Source organism: Epinephelus fuscoguttatus, linkage group LG1 (genome assembly GCF_011397635.1).
Source record: "Epinephelus fuscoguttatus linkage group LG1, E.fuscoguttatus.final_Chr_v1".
NCBI classification, from domain to species: Eukaryota; Metazoa; Chordata; class Actinopteri; order Perciformes; family Serranidae; genus Epinephelus; species Epinephelus fuscoguttatus.
In genome coordinates this window covers 42,761,562-42,774,989 of record NC_064752.1, presented here as the reverse complement: position 1 = coordinate 42,774,989, position 13,428 = coordinate 42,761,562, and the positions used below count along the sequence as shown (strand labels likewise).

Sequence of the window (13,428 nt, the reverse complement as noted above, 5' to 3'; positions counted from 1 at the left end):
CTCACTCATTTCCACACTTTCTCCTGCTTTAACCGGAGCTGCACAGCTCCTAGACTTGGCTCAGTCAGAAAAGGAAAGGTCTTTTGACTGCAGAAGTCAGAATTAGCAACACATGCTGATGTGTGTGTTACTGTACTGGAATGACCCTGGATGAGCTCATGTGACCTAAAATGGCCACACAGATGCTTTCTCTAACATTCTGGCCTATATATTTCACAACAGCACCCGTTTCTACATACCGCTGCTTCTAATGTTCAGTGTCAAGATTTAGATGACACATGGCTGATTATGTGTGTGTGTGTGTGTGTGTGTGAGAGTGTGTGTGCTACTAAATCACACATGATGCGTGAGCACACATAACTGCAAATGTTGCACTGCCAATATTAATTTCCTGTTTGTGAACTTAGCCTAGTGCTGTGCTTTTCTTGCACACTGTGTTCTACAGAGAGTTGCATAAGTTCACTTCTTTCTTTTCTTTTCTTTTTTTTTTTTTTATATTTGATCAACCACAAAGTCAAATAAATGAGCCATCTGATAACGATGAGCAAATAAATAGGAGTGTCTGACAGTGACAACACATTTACGGTACCTGTAGGCTGTGCTGCTTGTCGTTGGCTTTGGGGGATTTGCGGCCAGTGTTTGGTTGAGACTGCAGTTGCTGTGATGGGGGATGCTGCTGCTGCTGCTGCTGCTGTTGCTGCTGCTGCTGCTGCTGCTGCTGCTGGAGGAGTATCTGTCGAGCCACTTGGAGAGCCTAATAAAGAGAAATACATAAAAATGATTTTTTTTAAACAATCCAATATGAATGCTAGAAGCAGATATGCTAAAAGTCCCTTGGGGACACTTTGATGCCTGTTATCAGAGCAGATGTATCCCCTTACAACAATATTCCCTTGGCCTTCTGATAGATAACAAACAAATATTACAGACCATCCTTTCATACTCTCAGATTCAGAGTCATAAATCTGAGGCTGGCATAAACAATCCCTCCACAAAAACACACCAGGAACAATGATCAGATGTCAAAACAAATTCGCAGACGGAAAGAAGACAAAAAAAAAAATTAACCGCAGCCTTCCAGAAGAAATATTTATCTGTTGATAAGTTGCACTTAGAGCAAACACAAATGGTCAAAGACACTATCAGTGCTTTTGATCCTCCTTTAGCTCAGTCAAACTCCCCAAATAAAAAGGCTTTATGGCTGCTTCAAATATCTGTTAAAGGACACGGCCTTCTCAGTGGAAAACAAAATACAGTGCAGTCACATGTTTATTGCTCCAGCTACTCCCTTTTCCCTTACGATAAATAATCAAACATGCCATCCAGAGCAAACAAAGCTGGAGAGAGCTGGGGGGGGAAAAAACACAGTGGTCTTGAAAACGCTCGGCGATACCAAGAAAAGCAAGCGTTGTGTTCCCACAGTGAGCTGGCCAGCCTCACACCTCCACCAGTAAACCATCTGGGTAAATAACTGGCCTCATTCTTTCCATGTTCCTCAGACGATTGCTCCCACAATTAAACAAACAGTCGGGGCACATCCGAGCTCATCTCACAGACAGACAATCTTAAAGTTCTCCAGTCAATTGTTTGAGGAGTTCAGAAATGTTAAAAGTAAATGACGGAATGTTTTACAAGAAGATAGTAAGAGAGAGAGAGCACAAAGAAGGAAAAAGTTAGAGCGACGTGTGAACAAGTGAGTGAAACCTGTGAAAGACTGTGTGAAAGTATGATATCTACAGGGAAAGGGCAAATAAAAAGCTCAGTGTGGACGGATGAAAAGATCGAGATCACTTTGAGAATTGGTCTTAGTGCCAGTAAAGTCTGACAATACTTTAAGACAGAAAGGCGAGAGACAGTCCGGGGTTGGAGTGAACAGCTGTATGATGGTCTGTGTGTGGGTGTATGTGTTGACCCTCCCTAACACACGGCTGTCCGATGACATCATGAGGCATAAATATGACCGCAGGCTACAAAGAGGCCACGCTCCTGGCATTTCACCATGCTTAACTTTAAAGTGCATAAATTATCCCTCTCTCTGTCTGTCTCTGTCTTTCTCTGTGCTCTCATGTAAAGATAAACGACACCAGAGCAACATATCTCATTCTGCATGCCTAATTGTCCTCTGCTTTGAAATTTGTGGAGGGGGAAGCCCCCCGCAAGAGACTATACTCATAAAGAAAGTGCACAAATTGTATAAACTGAAACTAAGAAAGATGTGAGCAAGATTCACTCCCACACATGAAGGCAATATTTACATCTTACATTTTAGGCCTTTAGCTTGTCCTCCGGAGCAACCTACAATCTGGTCGTAAAATCGGTAAAAACACACGGACTGACATGGGGAGTGGATCGGAAAACTGCTAATGCATTGTCTCTTGCAGTCATGCAGAGCATGCTGATACTTTTTCATCACATTATGAAACTGTTTAATCATCAAAATCAGACAGATATTCTAAAGTGATACAAATTGTTATTGAAAGTCCTTAACATTCCATTTTGTCCTTAACAAACCCATTTTGTTTCTCAGTTAATAAAAGGATATTAGATATTTTTAAATTCTAACATTTTATTGGACAAAAAATTCAGCTTGATTTCCACTTAAAGTAAAAAGAAACAACAACTAAAAAGAAGGTATTCTATTATCAAATCACACGCAAAGTTAGCAAAGTCACCAACCTTTAAAACAATATTCATAATATTAATATAATTTGGTGGGGGGTAATGTGAATATGTACATTAGCAGCTCAGATAATCTACAATGACCTATAACGTGCTGATCTTTTAGGTGTGGGCCACCACAGCATCCTAAACTTAAAAGTTAACTTAGATGACTAAGACAGTGAGACACTGATAATTCATGAGGAAATTCAAGAGACCAAAAAAAAAAAAAAAAAGCTGTAACAAAATCATTCTCGACGCCCAAGGCGTGGTATTACGGGCACACTGAAGAGTAAACAAAGTTGTCTGTTTTCTTTTCCCCTGTAACTGATGACACATGCAGTGAAATGCGTGTGCAGCGTCTGTGCGAGTGTGTGTGTGTGTGTGTGTGTGTGTGTGTGTGTGTGTGTCTGCGTTTACAACTGAGGGTGTTGGAACAAAGAAAGTTGAGTCAACAGGATATGATAGGAAATTCAGACAGTAATGGATGAAGAGATACATTTCTGGGAAGTCTTCCTTCACTGTCATCTCCATTTAAAGCAAAGAAGAAAAAAAGAGTGAACTTGCTCAATGATCAGTTACTACAAGTAGATTAAGAAACTGTGACCGCAAAAATGTGCATTGTTAAAACAATGGGCTGTCAGCAAGAACATTATTATTCTCATATTGATGCTTTTATGCCTATGTTGTGATATAAATATAATGTTCTAAAATGTTACTCAATCATGCAATAAAACACATGTAGCACCTGAGTGTGACTTGTTGTATACATTCCTTGGTAACAACAAGAAACGTATATGAACATGGGGTAACTATGACTACATTATGGTAAAGTCTCAGCTTTAAGTGGAGGAGTAACAACAATGATGGCATTTTGCAACATAAGATGACACATAGCCTCCCACCATCATGTCAACAGCTTCATTAAATTACCCTTCCAATCAAAGTAAGGGCAATAATTATGTGATCATGCACTTAAATATATATTCAATGATCTTCTTGACAATGGCAAATTAACTGAAATCACACTGCTGCCTGCCAGCGCATGCCTAAATATGCTGTCTTAATAATTTAACAACAAAGCCAAAGATACAATTTGAGCAATGAGACAAAAAGACAAGCAGGGCTGAGGACCTGTGTTGTGTTGTGAGGTGGGCTCCACGTTTAGGAATGTTGCTGTCATGTTTGTATTTTCAAAAGGCCACTGGAGCTGGCATGCCTTTGAGAGGCCTAATGCTGGGCTAAAATAACCTATTGTGAACTGTCACTGCCATGTTTACACAGCACCCACTCCTCTATTTCAGAGCTCGCCCCCCTCCTCCTCCTCCTCCTCCTCCTCTGGAATTTATCTTCTTTTGATCTTCCATTCAAAGGTACTGGACGCTTGATAGACATGCAAGTGTAAGAGCTGCTCCAGACAAATGTGATTCACAGAAAACTGATGACAAGCACCAGGCATCTGATGCACAGAGGAAGGGGGGAGACAGCATGTTGCCTAGGTGCTATAATATTCCAGACCAAATGACGGATGAGGTAAAACCGATAAGTAAAAAATATTTAGGCCAAAGCAGATAATGAAAACTCTGAGATAACCTGTCTGAATAAAGATTAAATACAGCTTTTTAAATCCCCATTCTGTGAGACTTTGCAACACAGCGTTACAGTTCTTGAACAGTACTTGTGGTATCCCATTGTCCCAAGGATGACAGAAAATGTGTCTAGAATGAACAGAGATATTTTCTTGTGTATGTATAACTAACGCTAAGCAAATAAATGAAGCCACTACAACAAACGCGTCTTTATGCTTTATGTCATCACTGAGAGAGGAGCTAGTTAGCTGTTAGCAGGTGGGCAGCAGACTTCTGTTGTGTGTTTCACTAACTGAACTGACAGCTAACGGAGCTAACTAAGCTAGTTAGAGCTAACAGCTAACAGCCAACCGAGCTACTTAAATCTAACAGCTAACGGAACTTACCGAGTTTCTGTTCAGAGGAATAGAAAGCATTAAACAGTGAACTGTAGTTTAATGTGACAACACAAGTTTGCGGTTAATAAATGTATGCTAACTTTACTGAAGTACTTCAGCTACATACAGTTTGGAGGTAGCTTTAAAAGTACTTGGGTTTGGAGTTAAAATCATTTTTACAGATTTTAAAATCAAACCTATATCTTGCAAGAGAATATAAACAATATGTTTACAGAGATATTCTCATTCTGTCGACGTCTTTTCATATATTGAAGTGTCACAGATAAGGAAGGCTGCGTTGACTTGCTTTAAATCACATTTTCTGTTATTTTTACATAAGTTTACAATGGGCCATCAAATATGTATTTCAGCTACCAAATGTGATTTCTATGATTTAGAAATAATTTATTTTTTCTCATGGTGTGACTTCATAAATAAAACAAACTGATGACTATAGTGCCATTATCTTTTATTAATACAATAGTGGTAGAATGCAACCACAACTCACATGTTCATGTCTACTAACATTGCACCATCCGCTAGGTTTGGCTGAAAGGGATGTATAGCCTGATCTTACAAAACTGTTATAAGCAGGGCGTCGGTGGCTTAGTGGTAGAGCAGGCACCCCATATACAAGGCTGTTGCCACAGCGGCCTGGGTTCGAGTCCAGCCTGTGGCCCTTTGCTGCATGTCATCCCTCTCTCTCCCACTTTCACACTTAGCTGTCCTATCCATTAAAGGCAAAAATGCCCAAAAAAATATCTTTAAAAAAAACTGTTATAGGTGATCATAATGTCGAGAAGTGGGTTTTAAATGACCAGTTATTGACATTTCTGCATCAAGACATATTCTTTAAGAGAGAATAAAAATGCATCTAGGGCTGAAACTGTTAATTTAATTTAATTTAATCTGCCAAATATTTTTTAAATGAATTGATTGATCGCTTAGTCTATAAGACTAAGTTCCCACACCCCACAATGGCATCTTCAAGTTGCTTCTTTTGTTCAACCACCAGTCCAAACCCCAAATACCTCTTCATTTACTATTATAAATTACAAAGAAATTTGTCCTTATATATGCATTTTATTGTATACTTTTTGATGTATAAAGAGTAATCAATTTACTTGAAACTAACAATTAAAAAGTGGGATTTGTGATATGCTGTGTGCTGATACATGCACTGGCTTTGTGTAGGACACATCATCTTGTGTGTAAACAGAAAGACTACAGCAGCCCTATTATAATCACAAACTGAGGTTGTTTGGGAGGCGAGTTTGTTACTGGAATAAGAACACAACAGCAGAGATAGACGCCTTTATCCAGACACCATATTCACTGTTTGTTGGTCCACACACACACACACACACACACACACACACACACACACACACAGACATACACACACACACGCACGCACCATGGAGGGAGTGAACCCTCCAGGTGCTTTTGATTAGAAAACACCCTCCAGCACATGACAAAGGTTTTATCAGCAACAAAGCCGGTGCAATTTGGTATCCTTGTCATTTGCAGTCCTCTTTTATATTCCCCATTTCAAATGTGTTCAAAGTTCACACCCTCTTCCCTGTGTTAACGCAACTTCCTCAATAAACAACAGGCGTTTTATCTGCATCTACTTTCACACCATATTAGTGAATAGAGGCAGGAGGCGTCTCTTATGTCCCTGGGCTATCACGCTGTGATAAGGGAACTGCTAAGTACTGGATGTCTTTATGTGCAGTCTGCACATGTGGATTATTTACAGGCTTTGGGGTTTCCTGCTGCTAAAGCCAGCTCTGGGTGTCTTACAAATCCCAGCTCAGAGCATTGCCACACAGTCAAGTCTGCTCTCTGCCGAATCCCTCACTGCACCTTCTCCCACTACGACATGAAACAGACATATTTCAGACATGTCTCTCCTTAATCTCATTTTATGCAACTTTACTGACCCACAGTTACAATCAAGAACAGCACCAAATCCAACTGTGCATAAAGGAGAGGGATCCAAGAAAATTTGCCTGAAGAGTGACAGACACACGGCACTCACATTGCATCTTATAAATGACAAATAGAAAGGGAATGTGATAAGAGGTCCAGAGAAATAGAGATGATATGGGTAAGTGTGGAGGGGGAAATGCTTTGGGGGTGGGGGGTCGTTCGGGGTGTCTCCAATGTGAGTCAGACAGTGAGAAACGGGCCAGCTTTGTTTGTTCAGGCCCATCAACAGAGAGAACTCTTTAGTTCTATAAACGTCCGGCTCCTCTTGCCACAGCTGGGGAAGACCTTGAACGTGAAATGGTTTCAAGCAGATTGCTCCTAATTGCTAGAAGATGTGCAAGCAGGTGTAACCGGATCCCTGCGGCCACTCAGATAAAGGGAGACGGAACGAGATGTGCATCTGTTTGTGTGTTTCTGCACTGCTGTGTGTGTGTGTGTGTGTGTGTGTGTGTGTGTGTGTGTGTGTGTGTGTGTGTGTGTGTGTGCATGCGCGTGTGTGTGCTTCAGTGTATTTACTCAGCGGCCACGTTTTGCCAGGCTTTATTAGTCAGGAGAGTGTGGCTCAGAGACAGCCAGAAACAACACGACTAATAGGTTAGCTCTTAATGTAGTCCGGCTCAGAAGACACCGGGCCCTCTGGTCTCACCCTCCAGCCTCTGAGGAGCTTCCACGCCAGTGGCCTAAATGTCAAGGTTATCTGCTTGACTTTCCAACTGATCACACATCTCAGCTCACCTGACATTTATCACTTCTGCTGTTTTCTTTTCAAAGACAAGGCCCTCTGCTCCTCAGTGGTAATCAGGCCAAGAGGCCGGGCTCTTCTCTCAGCAGCTCCTCCATATAAGTTGCCAACATGTTAAAGAGCACCTATTATGCTCATTTTAAGGTTCATACTTGTATTTAAGGTTTCTACTAGACGATGTTTATGTGCTTCAAAGTTCAAAAAACACCTTATTTTCCTCATAAGGTCTCTGCCGGAACAACTGTTTTCAACCCCTCCCTAAAATGCTCTGTCTAGCGCCTGTCTCTTTAAAGCCACTTTTCCATCGAAAACTTTCAGTATAGTACCTTTATAACCAAAAGTATACGCTAGATCCGTTAAGTGTTTCCACCACAGACGGTACTCTTAAATGTAGGCGGGGTTGATAAAACAGGGTTTCAGAACCCCCTCCCAAAAAAGGACTCTCATCAAGTCTCTCTTGATGAGATCTTTAAAATAGTGGGTGTGTGCAATGAGTCCTTGTCAGGCGAGAGCAGGGGTTTAGTGCTGCCGGAGCACACCAGAACAACACTCCACCATGTTTTTTCTTCAAGTGAGGAAATTGAAATTTTTAAACATCTTTTAAATGCTTGAAGATCCACTCATGCTAAAAGTGTAAGTCATTCAAGAGAGACAATAAAAACAAACAGAATGGTCAACTTAAAAGTTGATGGTAGCTGCAGGCAGTAGCCTTTGAATATCATGGTGAAATAAATAATTTGATCCTTTTATTGCATAGCTGGAATTTACTGATGTATGGAAAATTTGCCACGGTATGAACAGTGGTTACAAAGCTTCAATAGCTACACTGCAAAAACTCAAAATCTTACCAAGAATATTTGTCTTATTTCTAGTCAAAAAATCTCATTACACTTAAAATAAGACTCATCACCTAAAAAGTTACTTGTTTTTTGGCAATTTTCACTTGTTTCAAGTAAATTTTCACTTGAAATAAGTAGAAAAATCTGTCAGTGGAGCAAGTTTTTTTTGCTTGTAATAAGAAAAAAAAACTTGCTCCACTGACAGATTTTTCTACTTATTTGCCTAAATAATAATTGCCTAAAAACAAGTAACTTTTTAGGTGATGAGTCTTATTTTAAGTGTAATGAGATTTTTTTGACTAGAAATGAGACATTTTGACTAGAAATAAGACAAATATTCTTGGTAAGATTTTGAGTTTTTGCAGTGTACAACTCAGCTCTGAACAAGAGTGACGGTTCTCTAATGACTAATAACTGATTGTAGTGTTTCTAGCTCCATCGTTTAGTATCGGATCAGAGTGCTGGTTACGCCAACACAAGGGTGACGAAAAATGGGGTCATCAAGGTTACATTCTATTGGAACGGTCCACAACTTTTCACAATGGAAATGGGAAAATAACCGTTCTAATGTGTAACGAACTAAACTGAATCGGACTGCTTGGTGGAAATGAGGCTTAAGCCCTGCTTTCAGAAATGCCCACTCTGCTCTGATTGGTCAGTGTTTTCAGGTCTTTTTTATTTCGGCATCTCTGCATTGTCACTACGACTGTAACAGGGAACGGCAGCACTTTCTAAAGTGAAAAATCACCAATAAAAGCCTCTAAAGACAACTGGACATATTCCAGCATGAATATGGAATCACTGTATTCTCGGAACCCATCGGCTGTCTTCGGCGTCTGACTTCTGGCAGATGGCGATACAGCCTTTGGGGGCAGACCCCCGATTTTTTGGCATTCCAGTTTGATTTGGGAAGTGAATTTCCGTTTCCGCTTCCGTTTTTATATAAGTAAATATGCTGAACCACTGCGATGGATTCAGAGTCGGCAGTGACGCCAATTATGTTCTGCCTCGTATATTCACCGCACGGACCGTTTAACCTGGCAAAAACTGCAGCCGGCTCAAACGTGATTGGTCAATATCACGCGGACTACATACAGCCTACAACCAGAAACCAGGGCTCTTCCGCTCTTCTTCCAGAGGCAAGATTTACGGGGTTTGCCTACAGACTCTACATTCACTGAATGTAGAGTTTGTATATAGAGACTAGCTTCACTAAGAAGTGTAGGCTACATAATGTAAACCCTTGTAGTAGCATGTCTGAAGCTGATGACCATATAACAAAATCCGGCACACTGTGACATCATTGTAGCCAGAGTACAAACAACTTGGACATAGAGTGGGTTTTGCTCACAGGGGTTACTTCTACATATATTTACCTCATAATTGGAAGCTTTTGCAACATTTAATATGAGCATCCTTATTTGTAACACTATATATATGACTCAAAATACCGAAAAGCATAACAGGTCCCCTTTAAACTAATGTAACGTCCTTCCACTGGCTGCCCAAGAAAGCAAAGTTATCCAATCATTTGATAAACTGTATGGGCTGTTGTAGCTAGTTGCAAGAAATCAGAAAAGCTGCTTCTACATTCACAATATGACAGACAGCAGATACAGTGTTACAGTGGTGTTGACTATGCAAACATATAGAAATGGAATTCACTTGGAATACTTGTCACTTTCATTGAAATGCATATAATTTTTTTTTTTTTATTTTAGCAGGGGGTGACTTTTAAACATGTAAGCGGATAAGCAGTGAGGATCATGTCTGTTTCTATTAATTGCATTTTTTTCCTTTCTCTTTTCCTCAGTAATACAGACAGTTTATCTGCAATGCAAAGCAGGGAAAGTCTGGTTTCCCAGTAAGTATATAATTAATGCCATTTCCAAAAAGCCACTCCACATGGAAAACAGGCCCTGATGCTCAAACCTTGCGCATTACGGGGCCCTCGCAACAACACTCTCCAGTCTGTGTTTAGATTTCCAAACTAATTCATGTAGAATACATAAATAAATCAACGTTTTATACCCACTTCAAACCATTAGATTCCCTTCCTTCGCTGCACTTTTCAACTAATCTATTAATATTTATGACAACACTAAACATTTCAAATGTCCACATTTAAACAATAAGGCAGTGCGTGCACTTACATAAGGCAGAATCTGACTTCAATAAAAACCCCATTTTGTTTGTCCAACACACCTCCCCGTCTAACCCCCCCCCCCCCCCCCCCCAACTCTCTCTCTCCCATAACAGGTAATGCAGCGCCCTGACAAATGTTTTTTGGAGAAAAAAATGACTGTAAGAAAAACAAGACGAAAGCAAAGTTATTAACTGTGAGTGGAGATAGAAGAGAGGGGGCTGTGAAGCACGACTGATGATGGAGGGAGTGGAGTGAAAAGAGGGAGGGGGGAAGTGCACAGACAGATGCAGGAAGAGAATAAGAGTGTGAAACTGAGAAGAGAGAGGTAAAAGGGAGATGGAAAGAGAGGAGAAAAGAGGAGACTGTAGCAGAGAGGGGAGGCAGAGGTTGCAGGAGGTGCAGAGGGGAGGGTAAACAGTGCCCCGACCAGGCGGTTCGGGCGCTCGGAGCCTGGTACAGAGGGGTCACCCCCCCACCCCCCCACCCCCCAACCAACCCGGCGAGGTCAGCTCAGCTATGCAGGCCTGACAGCTTCCGTTTGCTGTGTGCTCGGCGTTTGTTTGGATTCCCCAGCCTTGCTTAGCCAGCAGCTTAACAACAGATGGCTAAAGAAGGCCTCTATTCAGAGTGGTCTGGATCAGAGAATCACACCAAGGAAAGTACACAAGCTGCAGACAAAACACACACACAGGCACACACACATGCAAATGACATGGATTGTCAGAGTTGCACATGCTGCAAAAGGGGGAACTGCAAATAAGGTTTTGCTTGCCGCAAACAGTTATTTCATTTGCCTGCAAAAACGCATGCAGAACACACAGCGACGAGACACACACAACAACATGCAAGTGAGCACACACATGTGACGTGTTGTCTGATTATACCAAACAACTTCCCGGGGACGATTAAATAACTGAGCGGATCTGAGTGAAAGCATTTCCGTCCCCCGCCATTATTAAACGAATACTGTGTTTATTACAGCTTTAGTGCGGTGTAAACTCATAAACACCCTCCCAGAGTACAAGAGGAGCTGTCAACTAAATATTGTTTCTCTCATGAGTCGCTCTTCCACCTCAATTACGCCTTTCAACTTCACAGGCTCAGTATGATAAAGTGGCAGTAAAAATCATTCACATTAATACACCATTGTGCATCTGCTGCTAAAGGTAATTAAAGAAGTAAATGACTCATAAGAATAGACATATTAGCCGCAAAATGAAAGGCAACTGGGCTGCCTCATGAAAATATGTACCATTAAGATACTGCATTTTCATATTGGGGTAATCAGCTCCACTAGCCTGATGCTGATTTAATCCACTCCAGTGGAAAGTCTATCAGCGCACAGCCGCGTGTCACTGTCTACCCGCCAAGAGCCAGGCATTCTGCTTTAGCATTGCCTGTGAATGGCTCCACTAAAGGAAGGAGGTCACACACAGGCAAATCAGTCGGAGGAGCACTGAGTGCTTAGGTGTCATTTAGAGGCAGATGGAGAGAAAGAGAAAAAAAAAGAAGTATGAGAGTGAGAGGAGGATAAAATGAGCTAAAAAGAATAATAAAAAAAAAAGCACAAACGATCTGGGAACAATGCAGCGGGCAGATCTCAGCAGCCCCACTCCCCCTGACCTTAGCTTTTTGTTCTGAGCATATGATGCCTCAGGATGCCCACCACTGAATACAGCGATAATATCCGTCAAGTTGATAAAGTGGGAGGAAAAGAGCAGAGGCGTGCCAACTGTGCTGGGGTACTTAGATGGACTGTTAGAAAACACGCGCTCCTCCCGATTGCCTCTTTGTTGGAAGTGTTGCATCACTTTGTAGCGGGGAGTGTTGTGCTTGGGAAAATGGGCGCTTCCAAAAACCCAGCGTGAGACCTAGAATACTGTGAGCAGATTTTATCATGCGTGAATGATATTGTTTAGAATGGGAAGCTCTATCTGCCCTGGTCTCATAGACGGAGGACTCAACATTATTGATACACTCGAGACTTCCGGGATACGACCAGTAAAACCCCCTAAATCTTCCAATTTAGTTGTGGTGAATATAGATGAATGTAGTCGACACACAACTATAGAATAGTGCTTGAGGAGGGGAAGAGCAATCAGACGGATGCCAAAGTCATGGAGTGTCACAGTGCTTGAGGGCCTGGACTGATGGCCTGCATTGTCAGCTGACCACTCTCCAGCCTCTGCACCACAGGGCGTGTTGATTAACTCAGTGTGGATGCAAAAGTAACTCATCTAGATGAATAATCCCACTAATCAGTACAACAGACAACAAGCGTGACACTGCCCAAAGCTAAGTTTGACTGTTCCCTTGAAGATGGATTAGAGATGACATCTGCCCAAAGAACAGATGAGTATCCTCTTGAAGTATCTTGTTGATTTTATGAGGACAATAAAATTAAAATCTCCCTCCATAAAGCAGGAAAGTTTTTGTTTTATGTACCTTGCATTACACAAATGCACCATAGCTTTTATGGTGAGGCTTTCTGTGGTTTTCCACTGTACATCTTTTCCCACTGCCTTGAACTGTCCTGACCTGAGACCTAACACATCATGAGCTGCTGAGGGAGAATTCCCAGTGTGTGTGTGTGTGTGTGTGTGTGTGTGTGTGTGTGTGTGTGTGTGTAGCCAGAGTTCCTCCGAAGGAGAGGATTTTCTATAAATCACAGGCCAGTCCAATTGGCTATGGATTGAGTTGCAGCGGGGAGAGACAGCTCCCTGGGAATAGCAGTGTCTCTGTTGAAGTCATTCCAAGATGGGTAATATGATCCTATGCCGCCAGGAATAAAGAAAGGGAAGAGAAAAGGAGGGGAAAAAAATGTGATTGCTCCGGCCATAAAGAGGAGTAATCTCCAGCAGGGTCAGACACATCACCCGTCACACTGGACAGTAATGTATTACAGTCTCGCAGGCAGATGATGTGACACATGGTGGGCCTCACTTTTTCAGTAGTTTGGAAAGATAGACTGTATAAAAATAATGGAAGTAGCCACAGTTGTTTTGTGGATTTTAAAGCCTCAAGTTTGGCATTTGGGGTCGCCATCTTGGATTTTCTGAGCCAGAAGTGACACGAGGTGACA

At 41.7% G+C, this 13,428-nt stretch overlaps 1 protein-coding gene across 10 annotated transcripts in view; it reads right to left on the bottom strand.

The window, feature by feature from the left end:
* foxp1b (forkhead box P1b) overlaps positions 1–13,428 on the bottom strand; it is a 183,054-nt gene that overhangs the window by 59,327 nt on the left and 110,299 nt on the right. For all 10 annotated transcript variants that reach the window (XM_049587353.1, XM_049587345.1, XM_049587378.1 and 7 more), the window contains one exon: positions 590–754. In XM_049587353.1, the coding sequence (XP_049443310.1) occupies positions 590–754 (165 nt within the window). The remainder of the gene's footprint in view (positions 1–589; positions 755–13,428) is intronic.